This window comes from Aquarana catesbeiana, linkage group LG04 (assembly GCF_042186555.1).
Source record: "Aquarana catesbeiana isolate 2022-GZ linkage group LG04, ASM4218655v1, whole genome shotgun sequence".
NCBI classification, from domain to species: domain Eukaryota; kingdom Metazoa; phylum Chordata; class Amphibia; order Anura; family Ranidae; genus Aquarana; species Aquarana catesbeiana.
In genome coordinates, this window is record NC_133327.1 from 667,910,881 (window position 1) to 667,931,476 (window position 20,596).

Below are 20,596 nucleotides of genomic sequence, written 5' to 3' on the forward strand. Positions count from 1 at the left end.
GACACTTACCTGTTCAGGGAACCCGCTTTTGGCACCCCAGCCGATCTGCGGATCGGCTGTCGGGGGCAGCTGTCGCCATTTCTGGTAAGGAAACCCGGCAGTGAAGCTTTTTGGCTTCACAGCCAGTTCCCTACTGCGCATACGTGTAGGGCACGGCGCTTTCTAATTGGCCCAGCAGTTGAGGAAGGAGGAGGGGGGCCAAAATTCCAAGAAACGATGTTGCGGCACTGTCTCCGGAAGTGAGGAACAGTACCCGACAAAAACAGGTACCCGTTACCCTCTCATCTCCAAAAGGTGCCAAATGTGGCACTGAAAAGGGGGGGGGGGGGGGGATAAGTGGAACTCCGCTTTAAGCCTTCTTCACAATTAATCCAAAATACTGATACTTAAAGCGGAGCTCCACCCAAAAGGGGAAGCTTTGTTTGTCTGCCGCTTTGACAGGTACCCGCTCCCACTTCCGGCTCAGTTCAGCGCAGCAAACTGAGCCGAAAGTTTGACCTCCTTCCCCCGCTGCCAGCCCATTCACAAAGCGTAGTGCGCTTTGCGCATGTGCAGTAGAAAACCAGCTGTGAAGTCGCAAGGCTTCACTGCCGGTTTCCCTTAGTCAAGATGTCGGCGCCAGCACCCAATAGCTGATTAAAAAATCAGCTCAGGTGAGGACACTGCTGGATTCCTGGACAGGGAAGAGCCCGACTATTAAAAGTCAGCAGCTACAGTACTTTTATTACAGTACAGTATTAGCTGCTGACTTAATTTTTTTTTGGGGGGGGGACGACCCTTGGAGCGCCACTTTCACAAAGTTAATGGGAGTTGTTCATTGAGTTTGCCACACGTTTAATGAGCGTTAAAGGCGCGTTAAAAGCGCATCCCAAATGCCTTGTTTTTTTGGGTTGTTGTGAACAAGGCATAACGTGCCACATACACAAAGCAAATGTGTTGCAACTGCACGGTGGCGAGTTTATGGTGCGATGACAAAAATGACATGCCACATCTGGCATGTCTTTTTTTTGTGGGGGGGTACCTGGTTTTGACAGGTACGCAGATCCCACTTCCTCTCCTGGTGCCGCGGCGCCGAGCGGAAGTTCACCTCTCCGCCCCTCCCTCCCTGCAATCTTCTGGGACGCGTCACAGGTCCCAACAGATTGCCCAGCAATTCAAGACAGAGCAGCGTGACTCGGCGCATGCCTGGTGCACGCCCGACTGTTAAGCTGCAAGCTGTCACAGCTGGGCGCCCACACTTACAATGCCATCGCCGAGGAGAGGAGGGAAGAGGAGCGAGGCTTTGGGCAGCCGCATCGCTGCACTGTGGGACAGGCAAGTTTCTGTTTATTAAAAGTCAGCAGCGTCACTTTTTGTAGCTGCTGACTTTTAAATGTGTGGAACTCTGCTTTAAAAATGCACCTCAAAACACCTGCTTTTAATGCCGGTGTGAACAGGGCCTTATGATGTCAGTGTTATGTACACATTTTTGCTGGTAGCAATGAAAAACTACATGCAACTTACTTCAAAAGTTGCACCAACAAGCGTGCAAACCCCTGCATCATACTAATCTCCAGTTTCGGAATGGTCACCAACTCGTACAACAACTTAACGAATAGCACATGGTCTTCTTTACTAAACTTTCTGCCATAAAGCCGAATGTACCTGTAAACAAATAGAAAATAAAAATAAATATTAAACAGTCGGTACATTCATTACATATGACATTTTACTCCTAAAATTCATATAAGTGAGATGTTATGGAGTGGGGATTTACAGTGCATTGCAAAGTCAGCTCAAGCTAAACCTTATGTAGCTAATGCCTTGCTATAATCCTGATTAAAGGTCCGGCAACATAAATATGTATGGCGGGGAAATCTAACATACCAAATGAATGATACACAACAGTGTAGGATGAGGTAACTGCCTGCAGAGGTCAGGAAGCAGTCTAGGCAACAATCTTGGATGCTAAAAAAAAAAAAAAAAAAAAAAAAAAAAAAAACACTGGAAAAAACACTATTTTTATTTGTAAGGTGCCAATACAACACATGGATGTTCCTAAAAAAAGGGGACGCAAGATATCTGGACAAAACTTCAATCCAAGAGGTAAGAGGAATGCAATATGTAAAAGGATAACAGTGGCTTAAGCCCCATACACACAGGCCGAATGGCGGGGGGGCGTCGTCCAAGCTCAAAAGAAACCGGCCGACATTCGCCCATGTGTACTGCAGCCAGTCCGACAGAAGCTGCCCGTTCGGCTGGGTTATGATCGAAAAGGTCTGCCGATCCGGTCCCGATCTGCGCTCTCAGCCAATAGCGATAACAATTCACCAGAACTTTTTTTAATCAATAAATACTTTAAAACTGTAAAATCAGCCTTAAATCTGTCTGGCGACTGGCAAAGACCCCCGCCAGCCACCTGCTTAACACCTTGGAGCGAGCACCTGCTGGCCCTTTAAGGGGTTTAGCATGCCGGGAGGCAGGTCGGGGCTTAAGACATGTCACTGATGTGATTGGCTGTCATGGCGGTCACATGATCGGAAAGCTTTCCATCGCAAGCAGCAAACGGGAGCTTTTGCACTCTTGGCACAGCTCTATTTGTACTATTGCATACAAATACGCGTCCACTCGGCGCCAAGACCCGCCCGCGGAGAGGCTACATTATTTGCATGCGCTTGGCGTGCCAAGAGGTTAAAGTGGAACTTCACTCCCCCAATCAACATTCATTTTTAAACCTTATGCTGCTAGCATTAGTAAATAGATAGGAAAGGATATCATATGTATTTGTTTTACACATTTACATTTCTTCAGTTACTTCCCTAGCAAATGAGGTCATAAATCCCAGGAGTCTTCAGGAGAGGAGACGTTTTATCACCTAAGTACACCCTCCTGCATGCATGACTGAGCTAAGGGCAGATGGATTGCAAAAAGTTAAATGCTACATGAATCACCTGCCCCTACCTACACAAGGTGGCCATGGACAGAAATGTTAGGGGGCGTTTTTCAAAGTGATTTCTCAGCAAAATAAAGCATGGAGACATGGATGGATGGGTGAGTTTGCTTTGACTATCAAAAAAATAAATAAATAAAAAATGAAATAGCATTTCTATTTTGTGGTGCTCAGATACAGTGAAGATTTGCTTTAAATGGGGGTCCTGGGCATTTCTGGAATGTTCTGGGGGGTCAGGTGACCTTAAAGTGTTACTAAACCCAGGACCCTGCATTTACTATATCTGGTCTCCTACGGTACATAGAACATTGCAACACAATTATTTTAGTAACTATAAATTGCACAATACCTTTTCTCATCAGCAGTTTATAGCAGTCTTGTGACTTCTAGCAGTGTCTGGTTAAAGCTTGTAGGAGTTGTTTTCATTGTACCCTTGCAGCCCTATGAGGCTGCATGACCCATGACTTTGGACAGTGTTGATTGGCCCTGTGCTAATCACATGCACCCTCCCACAAAAAGAAGAAAAAAAAAAAAACTCTCTAGCAATACACACCAAACTGAGCATGTGCAGAGTGCCCCCAAGGCTCTGTTATATCAGGAGACAGATTGGGGACAGTGGAAGACGAGGAGGATCAGAGCACATAAGATCAAACCGCCTTTTTACACAATGCGCAGGATTAACCCCTTAGGTTCCACCTCGAGTATAACAAGCATGCTGTACTGCATATAGAGACCAATTTTACTGTTGTGGGTTTAGAAACACTTTAAATTACCTATCCTAGAGACCCCCCCAGAATATTCCCAATCGGCTAACCATTTTATCACCCCCCCACCACCACCACCACCACCATTCAAATCAGTCAATGGGGGGCTTGAAACTCCTACCACCACCATTCAATGAGGGAAAGGGGAGGGGCTTAAAAAAAAGGTTATCTTCTTCGCATTCTTTTGCTTCCGCTGTGTGATGAGACACAGAGCTAACAGGTGGGAAGCCTCACGTTCGTCATGCACTGCTTGCTCTGCTAGTAATATGGAGTCATGTCAGAGCTTACTGAGCTTCAAAAGAGGGCAAATTGTTGATGCCCGCTTAGCTGGCGATTGAAGTTACCAATTTACTTGCAGTGTCGCGAGGTACAGTAGCAAAGGTTATGACGGTATATACAGTATCTCACAAGAGTGAGTACACCCCTCACATTTGTGTAAATATTTTATTATATCTTTTCATGTGACAACACTGAAGAAATGACACTTTGCTACAATGTAAAGTAGTGAGTGTACAGCTTGTATAACAGTTTAAATTTGCTGTCCGCTCAAAATAACTCAACACACAGCCAATAATGTCTAAACCCCTGGCAGTGAAAATGCCCAAATTGGGCCCAAAGTGTCAATATTTTGTGTGGTCACCATTATTTTCCAGCATTGCCTTAACCCCCTTGGGCATGGAGTTCACCAGAGCTTCACAGGTTACCACTGAAGTCCTCTTCCACTCCTCCATGAGGACATCACGGAGCTGGTGGATGCTAGAGACCTTGCGCTCCTCCACCTTCCATTTGAGGATGCCCCACAGATGCTCAATAGGGTTTAGGTCTGGAGACATGCTTGGCTAGTCCATCACCTTTATCCTCAGCTTCTTTAGCAAGGCAGTGGTCGTCTTGGAGGTGTGTTTGGGGTCGTTATGTTGGAATATTGCCCTGTGGCCCAGTCTCCGAGGGGAGACGATCATGCTCTGCTTCAGTATGTCACAGTACATGTTGGCATTCATGGTTCCCCTCAATGAACTGTAGCTCCCCAGTGCCGGCAACACTCTTGCAGCCCCAGACCATGACACTCCCACCACCATGCTTGACTGTAGGTAAGACACACTTGTCTTTGTACTCCTCACCTGGTTGCCACCACACACGCTTGACACCATCAGAACCAAATAAGTTTATCTTGGTCTCATCAGACTACAGGACATGGTTCCAGTAATCCATGTCCTTAGTTTGCTTGTCTTCAGCAAACTGCTTGCGGGCTTTCTTGTGCATCATCTTTAGAAGAAGCTTCCTTCTGGGAAGACAACCATGCAGACTAATTTGATGCAGTGTGCGGCGTATGGTCTGAGCACTGACAGGCTGACCCCCCACACCTTCAACCTCTGCAGCAATACTGGCAGCACTCATACGTCCATTTCCCAAAGACAACCTCTGGATATGACGCTGAGCATGTGCACTCGACCATAGCGAGGCCTGTTCTGAGTGGAACCTGTCCTGTTAAACTGCTATATGGTCTTGGTCATCGTGCTGCAGCTCAGTTTCAATGTCTTGGCAAACTTCTTATAGCCTAGGCCATCTTTATATAGAGCAACAATTCGGTTTTTTTTCAGATTCTCAGAGAGTTCTTTGCCATGATGTGCCGTGTTGAACTTCCAGTGACCAGTATGAGAGAGTGAGAGCGATAACACCAAATTTAACACACCTGCTCCCCATTCACACCTGAGTCCTTGTAACACTAAAGAGTCACATAACACCAGGGAGGGAAAATGGCTAATTGGGCCCAATTTGGACATTTTCACTTAGGGGTGTACTCACTTTTGTTGCTAGCGATTTTACACATTAATGGCTGTGTGTTGAGTTATTTTGAGGGGACAGCAAATTTACACTGTTATACAAGCTGTACACTCACTACTTTACATTGCAGCAAAGTGACATTTCTTCAGTGTTGTCACATTAAAAGATTTAATAAAATATTTCCAAAAAATGTGAGGGGTGTACTCACTTTTGTGAGATACTGTACAGATTTCGGGAAAGTGTTGTCTGATCAGCATAAGCACGGTCAACATGGTCAACTGACCGAAAGAGACAAAAAGGACATTGTGACCCAGAATAACATTTGTCCATTCCCAGGAGAATTCAGGCCATCTTGGATATCAAAGGCGGTCCAACACCATATTAGGTAACAATTTTGTTCTTTTATACGGTGTTTCCATATTTTTGTCCAACCCATGTACTTATAAATGTGAACATTTGACAGATACGGAAATGAGCCTGCAGATATGACAGATTCATATTTAAAAGGGGAGAAAACATGGATAAGACAGATGCTAGAAGGAGATCGCTGATTGAATCATGGCAATTTTCCCAACAGGACTGCAGAGATTTACAAACTGCCACCGAAAGTTAAAAAATCCAGCATTGCCGACATGAAAACATATGCAGGATATGGTAATAACAGTGATCAGAGCAGGTTTACAGAAAGCCAGGAGACTGACACCCACACAAGGCATTGTTCCCAACTAACAAAGCTGCAACAGTAAGACACCAAAACCTACCTTATAATAGGTTACATTTCTAATCCGCCCCCAATGTAAGAACGTTTCAGACGCACTTGCACAAGCGTCTCTGATCGGATCACAAAGTTATAACAGGGGATGGCAAAATTAACACTTCAGATCGGTCACTATGGCCAACTTCGTCATTATTTCACATACTTGTGTGATTGGGGAAGATTTACTAAAACTGGTGCAGCTGTGCATGATAGCCAATCAGCTTCTAAACATCAGTTTGTTCAATTAAAAAGAGTTGTAAGCCAAAAAAAAATAAATAAAAATAATTATAAATGTTTTCCTTTAAAGCAGGTCAAACAGCACAGTGCTTGAGCGGTCTAATCTGTCTGTTTCTATGCTGTAAAAAACCTGGTTATCATGCCTGTTCCTGTATCTCCCTATGTAAACTGACCACAGTAATCATGGCTGCTCATCCAGGATACTGTGGTCAGTTTACGTACCTCCGTCATTCCGCAGTCTCTCCTCTCTTCCCCAATCCCCTTCCCTCCCTCCCTGCCAGTCAATTCCTGTGTGCAAGTGATCTCCTACCTGCCCCTCCCCTCCTGCCGCTATTAGCAGCTTGCAGTAAAGTCAGAGTAGGATTACTGCCAGCCCCTCCGTTACACCAAGGTATACTACACAGTGTAAATGTTTGTTTAATATGATGCAGCTAAAGACCTTCTTTCAGATCGCCTCTGTGTGGTCAAGTGACCACCCGCCGCCAACCGCCGCTCTCCTCCTCCGATCTAAGGGCTACAGCGGGAGGGGCTGACCTCCCAACTGACATCAGAGGGGATCTCAGCCTCAGCTCTCCCTCTGAAGCCCTTAGACCAGGGGTCTCATACTGGCGGCCCTCCAGCTGTTGCAAAACTACAAGTCCCATGAGGCATTGCAAGGCTGACAGTTACAAGTATGACTCCCACAGGCAAAGGCATGATGGGACTTGTAGTTCCGCAACAGCTGGAGGGCCGCCAGTTTGAGACCCCTGCCTTAGACTGAGGGAGGAGAGCGGCGGGTGGTGACTTGACCACACAGAGGCAATCTGAAATAAGGTAGTTATCGGCATCTGAGGCGATCTGAAATAAGGTAGTTATCTGAAATAAGGTAGTTATCGGCAAACATTTATACTGTGCAGTATACCGTGGTATAACAGAGGGGCTGGCATTATTGCTACTCTGACTTTACAACTACTTTAAGCTTTGGTAATAAAACCCGTAAGCTATAGAGAACTGAATCAGATTTTGCACTCTCCAGTTTTAGTAAATAACCCCCATTGTGACTATGCTGATAGATTTTATTCCAAGGCCTCTTTCACAAGGGTATATGAGCACATTAAATCCACACGGGTGAGGCACGTTTTTAAAGCACCTCAGCTGCCTATTAAAATCTGGCAACGGCGGTCAGACAGCCCTAACACTGGTGCAGAGGCAATGCTGCGCAGCAAAAAAAGTAGATCATGTGATGTTTGACAAGCAAACCATAGAAGTGAATAGGGCCGTGCCACAACCACGATGCATCCACATTCAACGGATGTGGTTACAGCACGGTAAAGAGATTTTATTAAGCACTTCCTCTTTAAAAACCACTTCAATACCCGGCTATAGTAAAATGACTTCCTCTGCTTTGTGGGGTGATATCTGAATGATGCCTACAGCTAGATGCATCATTCAGATATCATTCTTTGCAGCCGGCGATTCTGTGCACGATAAGAACAATCATAGCGGCAGTTCCGCCGCTTGATCGTTCTTATAGGTGAAGGGAGGGGGCGTCCCCACCTCCCGCCGCCATCCGGTGCTTCTCCGGGCTCTCCCATGCCATCGGGGGCACGGAGAAAGAATCGGCCGGCACCGGATGAAGACGATAGAGATGACTGGTGACCAGATGGTCACTAGTCATCTCTATGACCGTCGGAGGCCCTGTCGCGACGTTATGACGGAAATAAACGGACCCGGAAATAAACGAAGCCGCGATCGCGGCTGTCAGCATGAGATCAGTGATTTTTTTTTCCCCGATCTCATGCTTACCAGCCTGGAGGAGAGATGTGGGGTCTTATCGACCCATACGGTGTGACAAAAAGTATTGCAATGACCGCCATTTTATTCTCTAGGGTGTTGGAAAAAAAATGTATAATGTTTAAGGTTCTAAGTAATTTTCTAGTAAAAAAAACTTGTTTTTAACTTGTAAACACCAAGTCTGAAAAACAGGCTCGGTCCTTAAGTGGTTAACATCCTAAAAAGTGTATGGACACATAGGATAACATAGAGCTGCTTTTACAGGCAGAACACAAAACTCCTGTAGAAGCAACGTTTTTTTAAGCTAGTGTGCATGGTGCCTTAGGCTGGGTCCACATTAATGTGAATTGGATAGGGATTTCGCAGCATCCAATTCGCATGACAGGAGACTGTGACTGGTTCTCTATGGAGCAGTCCAGTGCACTGCGAGAATATGCAGCATGTCTGCATTTTAGTGCAGGTCCAGGCTGCTTTACAGCATCAATCGTTTTCTCTGTGCCTTAGCAGTGTCTGGCATTTGACAGTGCGGTAAAACACTGGTCACCGACAAAAGTGCAAAGTAGCCCCAAAGCCATTGAAGATAAATTGCAGGGATATAATTTATTGCAGCTTGGACAATGCAAGTATCCTTTTGCAATACCTGTAGGAGGACCGCTGTTGAAGCAGTGAATCACTTTAAGTCTTCATTTAGACCTGCGGTTGGGAGGCTCAATAGCAGCTATTGCAGGCACCAACAGCCAGGGTTCAGCAGTCTATAGTGCCTGGTACTGAAGGCTGTATTCTTCCCTCTCCACAGCTGGAGATTGTCATGAATAGCCCTCTGGAGACCTTTTTTTTCACTGCACACGGCAGATCACAAGCATAGGGACAAGGGGTCTAGAAGGCCTTGCGTCTCCAGACTCAGCATATAGCTCCAGGGAGGTGGTAGTCTCTCTCTACAGAGCACTAGTACCTGTGCTAGCGGTCAGAATACCCGAACAGTGTGTCGCTCGTCAAAACTGAGCTGTCAGAGTAATCCACTGCGTATGGCCAGCTTAAAGGATGAGTTCACCTTTTTGTTTCTCAATTTCAGCTCCCCCTATGTACCAATAATGTACTTATTTTGCAAAAATGCCTTGCTTCCTGGATAGTCTTTAGGTCATGACACAGGAAGGAGTTGACCAGCTGATCTCATTAGCACACATTCTGCATCATCCACCCTCTGCTGGTCAACTCCTTCCTGTGTCATGACCTAAAGACTGTCCAGGAAGTAAGGCAGAAGTAATCGAGCAGTGTTTTTGAACAGCTATAAAGAAAGTGAGGTAAACCTGTGTAAAATAAATGGAAAGCCGTTTTATTTATGCAAAATAAGTACATTAATGCTATATTGGTACCTAGGGGAGCTGGAATTTAGAAAGAAATAATAAATAAAAAGGTGCACAAAAAAGGTGAACTTAGCCTTTAAGAAATACTGCCTATAATCTACTGTATAGTACATAGGTAAGTGGTTTTGAGCCCGGAAAGGAGCTAGTGTGACATAGTGAACAAAGTCAAATGTCCATTTGCCAGGTGGGGAGGTGCTGTGCCCTGAACCCTTGATGGGAAATTTGGATCACTGGTACCTCTAGCTTATACAGCTTCTCCCTTGTTGGGGGGGGGGGGGGGATTGGTTCCACTTCCAAAACTGATGCAGCATGAAAAAAAAAAAAAAATCTAACTATAGACCTCATTCACATGAGCGTTGTGACTAAGCACTGTGAATAAGCACCTTTTTTGTGTGGCTGGACCTGCGTGTAAGTGGCCTATGTTTCTATGCAGGGACAAAGAAACCCTTCCTAATGTGACAGGCATGCAGAGGTGGGTAAGCTGTCCCTGATCGCAGTGTGTGTTCAGAGCTCCTCACAAGTCCGTTTACACCAAGGCTTGACAAATCCCAGGCGCAAGATCACCATGGCAACTAGAGATTGCATCCTGGCGCCTGGGCTTTTGTCAGCTCATTCACTGTTGCAGAGATGCACAATTTGTATTGTCTCATGCACGGGACATGCAGGTCCAGGCGCCAGGCAGGTAGTCTTTTTTCTACATTTAGCCCTGCTCACTTGTCAGGTGGAAGCATTCGGGTGGCTCGGCTGCCACCCGATTGCTTCCACACATGTGGGTGAAGAAGTGCAGGAGGGGAGGGTGTAGAAGGGAGGGAGGAGAGTGGACCTTCCAATCTTGTTCCTGACCCGAAAGCGATGCGTATGGCGTCACTTCCGGGACTCCATTGAAAGTTTCCCCGGCCAGCAAAGCATGTACTGCAGTGCAATCTGCACGCCATTACATTCAGTGGGGCACAGGGAAGACATCCATATCAAGCTATATCTTTTAGACCCTGGATGTCTCATTAAAGAGAACCTGTTACCAAAAAAATCATCACATAGGGGTCTTTGTCCCCTAGGTGATGAAAAAAAAAAAAAAAAAAGTGGCTCTAAAGCCTCAAGGTTTTTCACCTTCACGCATTCTATGAAAAACATGTGCTGCAGCTCCCCCCCCCAGACCCCGATCCGATCCAGCGTTGTGCACGAGCGCAGCAGCTCCAGCGGCTGTCTCTCTCCTCATTGGACAGATTCATTGCAGTAGGAGCCAGTTGTTCCCGCTGCCATCAATCGAATCCTGTGACACAGGAGCGGGGCCAAGTCCCGCTGTCTGACGATGGACGCAGCAGCGGGACTCAGGAGCAACCCCGCACGTGTTACCCTCAGGAAAAGCAGCTTTCCGTGGGGGCACCCAATGAAGAAAAGGGGCCTGGAGAGCTGGCAGGGGACCCAAAAAGAAGAGGATCGGGGCTGCTCTGTGAAAAACCATTGCACAGAGCAGGTAAGTATGACATGTTTCTTTTTATCACAAAAAAAATGGAAGGTTTACAACCATTTTAAGTAAAACAATTTTTTTTTCTCAATTGTAAAAAATGTAAGTTACACCCGAGTACATAAAATCCCCCCTCCCCCCCCCCTCCCAGATATACGCACATGTTGGGGCGCCAATGCATGAAAACGTTGATTGCAATACACGTTACATATCACTACACGTGCGCACAAACTGGCTCCTAGATTCAAAGCAAATTTGTCAAGCTCTGGTTTACACCCACCAGTCCATAGGGGGTGAATGAATCATCTGATCCGGTGGACCTCATTGGACACTTTGTATGAAAGGGGCCCTTAATGCCACAGCTAACGCTTATTTCAGCACGCCACAAAATGAAGCTTTTACTAACCAATGTTGGGTACTGAGCTAGTCTGCTCAATACAATCTTTCAGCCTTGCCAAAGGAGCACAGAGCCAACATTAAAAATGTGTCTGGTCCCCCACCCCTCCCCTTACCATTCAGCGGTGACTTCAGACACACAAGAAGTATTTAGAAAGTGTGGCCATGCAGCAATCCACGTCTTTACACTTAACTCCTCACTTGGTAATGTGGGCCAGGACATTGCTGAGATGTTCCAGGGATATTACAAGAAATAACGTGCATGCCACATAGTTCTAATATTCGTTATGAACTTTATACATGATTATACTTTCTTTTCATAAGCCTCCATCAGTTTACTATTTTATTACCAGTTGTAAGATCAATACGAAAAAAAAGGAGGATATAAAAAGATATTAACAAAATAAAACGGAGTCTATTTACTTGGGTCACTCTCATTCAATTACATTAAAGTAATTTTATACACAGCCCGAACAGGGCGTGTCAAAATCACTGTCATTGCAGGCCGCATCAGCAGTGTGGCTGCCCTCAAAGGGCCAGTTGTATCTAAGGTGTGCCGTGCACAGGGTGCGGGGCTCAGAGGTGCGCCGTGCACAGGGTGCGGGGCTCAGAAGTGAGGGGCTCAGAGGTGCGCCGGGTGCGGGGCTCAGAGGTGCGCCGGGTGCGGGGCTCTTTGCACAGGGCACGGGGCTCAGAAGTGCGCCATGCACAGGGCGCGGGGCTCAGAAGTGCGCCATGCACAGGGCGCGGGGCTCAGAAGTGCGCCATGCACAGAGTGTACTGTATACAGAGTGCAGGGTTTAGGGGTGCGCTATGCACCGTGTGCAACCTCAACCGCCCTGCGCGAAGGTTCCTCGCATCTTTCTCTCCTACCTTGCCTGGCTCTAGTGCCTCCCTGTGTAGGCAGCTCTGCCTCACCTTGCAGGGAGCGGAGGGTGAAAGCTGGAAGTGGCGGAAAGGAGTTCCACCACGTTCCAGGTGCTAAACTGAGTGCGAGGGCCACATGACAAAGGCCTGAAGGGCCAGATCTGACATTGTGTTTGACATACAGCTGTGCTCATAGGTTTACATACCCTGGCAGAATTTATGATTTCTTGGCCATTTTTCAGAGACTATGAATACAAAAACATTTTTCACTTATGGTTAGTGTGTGGCTATATATATATATATATATATATATATATATATATATATATATATATATATATATATATATATATATATTTTAGCAGAGAATCTAGAGAATAAAATGACGGTATTTGTGCAGTGGTGTTTTAAATGCAACTTTTTGGGAAAAGAGACACTTTCATGAATTTAAAAAAAACAAAACAGTAAAGTTAGCCCAATTTTTTTGTATAATGTTAAAGGTGATGTTACGCCAAGGTATCAGTAAATAGATACCAAACATGCTACGCTTTATAATTGCACGCACTCGTGGAATGGCGACAAACTATGTTACCTAAAAATCTCCATAGGCGACGCTTTAATTTTTTTTTTTTACGGTTACCAGTTTTGAGTTACAGAGGAGGTTTAGTGCTAGAATTATTGCTCTCACTATGACGATCGCGGCGATACCTCACATGTGTGATCTGAACACCATTTACATATGCAGACGCGACTTTCGTATGAGTTTTCTTTGCTGCACGAGCTCGCGGGGACGGGGGCGCTTAAAATTTTTTTCTCTTATTTATTTTTTTATTATTAAATTGTGTTTTAAAAATGTGATCAATTTTATTGTAATAGGTGGTGACAGGTACTCTTTATGGAGGGATCGGGGGTCTAAAAGACCTCCAATCCCTCCTTTGCACTTCAAAGTATTCAGATCGCTGAAAACAGCGATTCTGAATACTGTATATCTTTTTAAATTCAGCGCCATTGGCAGCCGAGTAAACCGGAAGGGACGTCGTGACGTTGCTTCCGTGTTTACATTCAGGAGACTGGAACAAAGCCGTTTACAGCTTCATTACAGCCTGTGGCTAGACGCCGGAAGTGCCGGATCACGGATCAGGAGGCCCGGTCAGAGCGGCGGGAGGGGGGTGTGGGGACACGGCCCCTTCTGCACCTCCGGGATAACAATCGAGCGGCTTTTAGCCGCATCGGTTGTTATTCCTGGAAAGCCGATCGCCCGCTCTAAAAAAACGGTACCGGGATGATGCCTGCAGCTGCGGGCATCATCCTGGTATAACCCCCCGAAAGCCGAGGCGCAAAGGGGTTAAATCATAATGACAACAGAAACTAGCCAAATGACCCTGATCAAAAGTTTACATACCCTGGTGATTTTGGCCTAACATGCACACAAGTTGACACAAAGGGGCTTGAATGGCTATTAAAAGGTAACCATCCTCACCTGTGATCTGTTTGCTTGTAGTGTGTGTGTGTGTGTGTGTGTGTGTGTGTGTGTGTGTGTGTGTGTGTGTGTGTGTGTGTGTGTGTGTATATATATATATAAACATAAAAGGTCAACGAGTTTCTGGACTCCTGACAGACCCTTGCATCTTTCATCCAGTGCTGCACTGACGTTTCTGGATTCTGAGTCATGGGGAAAGCAAAAGAATTGTCAAAGGATCTGCGGGAAAAGGTAGTTGAACTGTATAAAACAGCACAGGGATGTAAAAAGATATCCAAGGAATTAAAAATGCCAAATCAGCAGTGTTCAAACTCGAATCAAGAATTGGTTCTGTTCTGTTGAAACCAAACCACGGTTAGGTAGACCAACTAAAATTTCAGCCACAACTGACAGGAAAATTGTTTTGGATTCAAAGAAAAACCCACAAATAACTTCAGGTGAAATACAGGACTCTAAAAACATGTGGTGAGACTGTTTCAAGATGCACAATAAGGAGGCACTTGAAGCAAGATAGGCTGCATGGTCATGTCGCCAGAAGAAAGCCACTACTACGCAAATGCCACAAAGTATCCCGCTTACAATACGCCAAACAGCACAGAGACAAGCCTCAAACCTTCTGGCACAAATTCATTTGGAGTGATGAGACTAAAATTGAGCTTTTTGACCACAACCACACGCTACATTTGGAGAGGAGTCAACAAGGCTTATGATGAAAGGTAAACCATTCCTACTGTTAAACATGGAGGTGGATCGCTGATGTTTTGGGGATGTGTGAGCTACAAAAGGCACAGGAAATTTGGTCAAAATTAATGTCAAGATGAATGCAGTATGTTATCAAAAAATAATGGGGGAACATTTGCATTCATCAGCCAGGAAACTGCGCATGGGACGTACTTGGGCATTCCAACATGACAATGATCCAAAACACAAGGCCAAGTTGGCCTGTCATTGGCTACAGCAGAATAAAGGGAAGGTTCCAGAGTGGTCATCTCAGTCTCCTGACCTCAATATCATTGAGCCACTCTGGGGAGATCTCAAACGTGCAGTTCATGCAATACAGCCCAAGAATTTACAGGAACTGGAGGCATTTTGCAAAGAGGAATGGGCAGCTTTACCATCTGAGAAGATAAAGAGCCTCATCCACAAATACCACAAAAGACTTCAAGCTGTCATTGATGTTAAAGAGGGCAATACACGGTATTAAGAATGGCTGCAGAACGGATCCCCCATCCATCTGTTTTTTGGCGGATAGGATCAGATCTCAGTGGGTGTAAAACAGACACGTCCGTTTACATCCCTTGCTCCATAGAGAGCTATGGATGGTCCAATCAAGTCCACCTAATAAAAAAAAAACAAAACAACAAAAAAAAAAAAAAAAAAAAAAAAAAAACTTACAGGCAGACCCAATTGGTCCGTCCGTGTAAAAGGGGCCTTACTGGAGTTTTGTCATCAAAGAAGCAGCAATCAGTGGTGGAGCAGCAGAAGAGGTTCTTTATATGGACAGCTTTTTCTTGGAACTGCAGATATCAAAACCTGAACATTAGTTTTAGAGATGTTGACCCTTTAAATTGGGGGTCAGCAACCAGTTAATCATAATCTACCTGACAATTGTGGCCATGGGATGGGTAGACCAAGACCTCACCGGCCTTCTCTACAACTCCAGGCACGTGCCACTGTCTCCGATTGGCTGAGCTGGGAAAGTTCAACCATGGCTGGCTGCCAGTGATAATAGGGGACAGCAAGGGCTGGGTGAGTAGGACAGAGTAAGGGTACATCAATGAATCAGGGCAGGGTGGATTTAATTTAAATCAAGCTGATTTAAAAAATGATTTAAATAACTAGTAAAAAGGTTTGATTTAAATGAACTCGATTTATATCATCATTTTTACAGACCAACTGTCATCTCTGTCCCACAGTGGCTCCTCCTCCTCTGACCCGCTGTTGACTCAATGACAGTTCCATTCACTCTAATGGGACGTCTGGTGATGCGGCAGTGACACAACAAGGTGAGGGACGTGGCGGCAGCGGGTGAGTGGATGCCCGCTAACAGGCGCTGCCATGATGGGTCTGAAATGACAGGTGCTCTTTAAATGTAAGGACTCATTCTTGCTGGCAGTTAGAATCTTTAATATTTGCAAACAAAATGAAGGTTTCCTATTTAGAATAAGCAGCTGTCAGGTTAGTAAATATTCCCAAACTGGGTCTCTTTTACGGCCTGCTCCCATTTTGCTCCTCAAGGGAGGAATAAAGCACTTCAAGCTATGTGCAGAAAGATCACAAGGTTTATAAGCTGCTTAGGTTTCATTTATTTACTGCTTGCCCTTCCTCCTCGCATGGTACAGATGCATTTCTTTTCAAACAATCATACAGTTTGTAGTGTACATAGATTTACAAAACAACAAGATAAAGGAATATTACTGAATTTTGTTTTATCTTATGGTTACGCAGTGTGAAATTGTGTGAATGCATCAATGCAGTGCATGTTATCTCAGCTTGCAGAGCTTGGATTCATTGAATGAGTTTACTAAAAATGTAAATATTACAGAATATACAGCCTCATGCTACACAACTAAGCTCCTATTCATGCTGAATAAACTAAAATTATTAATGTATCTTAAATAGTAAACTATCTTAGATAGATTTTTACTTCAAAAGCATTTTATTAAAATAAATTTGATAAAAAAAAAAAAAAAAAAAAAAAATCAGACTGAAATAAATAAAAAAAATCGATTTTTATTCACCCTGATTCAGGGTGACCTAAGGGGGAAATCAGGGTGTCTGATATCTTTTGCCAGCACTGCTTCTGAAAACTTCATTTACGTACAGCTAATGTGTTCCCTCCACCTGCCACTTTAAAAACAGCTAAGAGTACTGAACTAACCCCGCTGGGAAGGACAATATGAACGCCATGTGGGTATAATTATCTTCGGTTCAACAACTATTTTTATGCTCTCCATACAAAAATAATTGAAATGTATGCAGTTTATATTAAGATTTTGTATTTCTATATATTTAAAAGAACTAGTAATGTTGCTGACTCTTCTAGGATTTAAATAAGCATGTGTTGGTTTAAGATCCACTGAGACACGCTATACTGCTGCACCGATTTAACCTGTTCACCCCGCCAAAGTGCATGCACAGGCGCTGGAATGGTCAGTCCGGAGGAACCACTACTGATAACGGAGGGGAGCAGGAGCTGGATGAGGACAAGGTGCGGGTGTCGCAAGAAATCAGGGTAAGAGGAAGTGGGGGGCCTCCTTGTTGGGTGTCACCCACACCTTACAGGTGATGTGATGTGTACTTTACTGCTTACATTTTGCTCACTGCCTTCATATTAGAGAATAGATATTTTTACTGGTAGTTCTCAGCAGTAAATTAGTTTTGTGAACAAATATAGTACAGTACAAATCAACTGATATTTGGTACATTCTACTGACCCCTGCACACTGTTTGGCTGGGTTCACATATGTGCGATTTGGATGTACTTTTTACCGCATTCAATTCGCCGGTTCACACATGTCCAGGGCGGCCACGGTGCAGTTTCAAAAAGGGTCCTGTGCGTTTTTGGGTCTGGTTCAGGTGCGAATTCTAGCAAAAGTAAGGATCTGAATCGCACCGGTCCCGGTCCGTGAACCCGGTCCTACACACTGCTGACTGCCGCATTTCATACTGCTGACCCCAGAACTGTTACATACAACTGACCAGTGAACTCTGCATTACTTACTCCTGACCACAGCACTGTCCTGACCAAAATGTATACTCTTCAAAAAGAGCCCACCCAGCCCAGCCATCCAGAACACAACTCAGCCGGCCAAGTCAGGCCTCAAACCAGTCAGCCAGCCTGCCACCCAGGTCGGATCTCAAACCAGTTAGCCAGCCAACCAGGTCGGATCTCAAACCAGCCAACCAGGTCAGATGTCAAACCAGCCAGCCAACCAGGTCAGAGCTCAAACCAGCCAGCCAACCAGGTCAGAGCTCAAACCAGTCAGCCAGCCAGCCAACCAGGTCGGATCTCAAACTAGTCAGCCAGCCAGCCAACCAGGTTGGATCTCAAACCAGTCAGCCAGCCAACCAGGTTGGATCTCAAACCAGTCAGCCAGCCAACCAGGTTGGATCTCAAACCAACCAGCCAGCCAACCAGGTCGGATCTCAATCCAACCAGGTCGGATCTCAAACCAACCAGCCAGCCAACCAGGTCGGATCTCAAACCAACCAGCCAGCCAGCCAACCAGGTCGGATCTCAAACCAGCCAGCCAACCAGGTCAGATCTCAAACCAGCCAGCCAACCAGGTCAGATCTCAAAGCAGCCAGCCAGCCAACCAGGCCAGATCTCAAGCCAGCCAGCCAACCAGGCCAGATCTCAAGCCAGCCAGCCAACCAGGTCGGATCTCAAACCAAAGCAGTCAGCCAGCCAACCAGGTCGGATCTCAAACCAAACCAGTCAGCCAGCCAACCAACCAGGTCGGATTTCAAACCAGCCAATCAGCCAGCTAGCCAGGTAAGATTTCAAACCAGCCAACCAGCCAGGTCAGAATTTAAATCAGCCAATCAGCTTACTCTCCTGACAAACCAGTCAGCCAGCCAACCAGCTCGGATCTCAAACCAGTCAGCCAGCCAGCCAACCAGGTCAGATGTCAAACCAGCCAATCAGCCAGCTAGCCAGGTCGGATCTCAAACCAGTCAGCCAGCCAGGTCGAATCTCAAACCAGCCAGCCAGCCAACCAGGTCAGATCTCAAACCAAACCAGTCAGCCAGCCAACCAACCAACCAGGTCGGATTTCAAACCAGCCAATCAGCCAGCTAGCCAGGTAAGATTTCAAACCAGCCAACCAGCCAGGTCAAAATTTAAATCAGCCAATCAGCTTACTCTCCTGACAAACCAGTCAGCCAGCCAACCAGCTCGGATCTCAAACCAGTCAGCCAGCCAGCCAACCAGGTCAGATGTCAAACCAGCCAATCAGCCAGCTAGCCAGGTCGGATCTCAAACCAGCCAGCCAGCCAACCAGGTCAGATCTCAAACCAAACCAGTCAGCCAGCCAACCAACCAGGTCGGATTTCAAACCAGCCAATCAGCCAGCTAGCCAGGTAAGATTTCAAACCAGCCAACCAGCCAGGTCAGAATTTAAATCAGCCAATCAGCTTACTCTCCTGACAAACCAGTCAGCCAGCCAACCAGCTCGGATCTCAAACCAGTCAGCCAGCCAGCCAACCAGGTCAGATGTCAAACCAGCCAATCAGCCAGCTAGCCAGGTCGGATCTCAAACCAGTCAGCCAACCAGGTCGAATCTCAAACCAGCCAGCAAGCCAACCAGGTCAGATCTCAAACCAGTCAGCCAGCCAGCCAGCCAACCAACCAACCAGGTCGAATCTCAAACCAGTCAGCCAGCCAACCAGGTCGGACCTCAAACCAGCCAGCCAACCAGGTCAGATCGCAAACCAGTCAGCCAGCCAACCAGGTCGGATCTCAAACCAACCAGCCAGCCAACCAGGTCGGATCTCCAAGCAGCCAGCCAACCAGGTAGGATCTCAAACCAGTCAGCCAGCCAGCCAACCAGGCCGGATCTCAAACCAGTCAGCCAGCCAGCCAATCAGGTCGGATCTCAAACCAGTCAGCCAGCCAGCCAATCAGGTCTGATCTCAAACCAGTCAGCCAGCCAGCCAATCAGGTCGGATCTCAAACCAGTCAGCCAGCCAGCCAACCAGGTCGGATCTCAAACCAGTCAGCCAGCCAACCAGGTCGGATCTCAAACCAGTCAGCCAGCCAACCAGGTCGGATCTCAAACCAGACAGCCAGCCAACCATGTACAATCTCAAACCAGTCAGCCAGCCAGCCAACCAGGTCGGATCTCAAACCAGTCAGCCAGCCAGCCAGCCAGCCAGCCAATCAGGTCGGATCTCAAACCAGTCAGCCAGCCAGCCAATCAGGTCGGATCTCAAACCAGTCAGCCAGCCAGCCAACCAGGTCGGATCTCAAACCAGTCAGCCAGCCAGCCAACCAGGTCGGATCTCAAACCAGTCAGCCAGCCAACCAGGTCGGATCTCATACCAGTCAGCCAGCCAACCAGGTCGGATCTCAAACCAGTCAGCCAGCCAACCAGGTCGGATCTCAAACCAGTCAGCCAGCCAGCCAACCAGGTCGGATCTCAAACCAGTCAGCCAGCCAGCCAACCAGGTCGGATCTCAAACCAGTCAGCCAGCCAACCAGGTCGGATCTCAAACCGGCCAGCCAGCCAGCCAACCAGGTCGGATCTCAAACCAGACAGCTAGCCAGGTAAGATTTCAAACCAGCCAACCAGTCAGGTCAGAATTTAAAAATCAGCCAACCAGCTTACACTCCTGACATGAAAAAAAAATTAACCAAAGTGCAGGCCAAGTTTTTAGTTTCAACATGTTTATTAGATTTTTGGTAACCAAAATAAGTAACCTTACTTTGGAAAACAAAATGTAATGGGTCCACAACACAGGTGGAACATAGTAATGACTGTACTATACAGACAAGGCACAATTAGTAAATAAGAGTCATATGCCAGTGAGAGCGGGAAAATAAAGCAAACATAACCATTGGGATATACATCAAGCCCACGAGTGGGACCCACAAAAGTAAATATCAGTATTCCCATATTCCGCAGACCAGCCAACGCAGGCAATATACAATCACTAACAAAATGCCATGGCATCATCATGAAAGGAAGAAGTAGAGAAGAAAACAAACAAAGAAAGGAAGAGGGACAATCTGTCCCAAGACTGATCCTGTCTGTTGTAAGCCGCTATGCCGCAGGAGG

General features: G+C 46.2%; 1 protein-coding gene across 1 annotated transcript in view; it reads right to left on the reverse strand.

Annotated features, from left to right (window-relative positions):
• PSME4 (proteasome activator subunit 4) overlaps positions 1-20,596 on the reverse strand; it is a 201,664-nt gene that overhangs the window by 164,936 nt on the left and 16,132 nt on the right. The window contains 1 exon segment of the mRNA XM_073628566.1: positions 1,504-1,644. Within this exon segment, the coding sequence (XP_073484667.1) occupies positions 1,504-1,644 (141 nt within the window).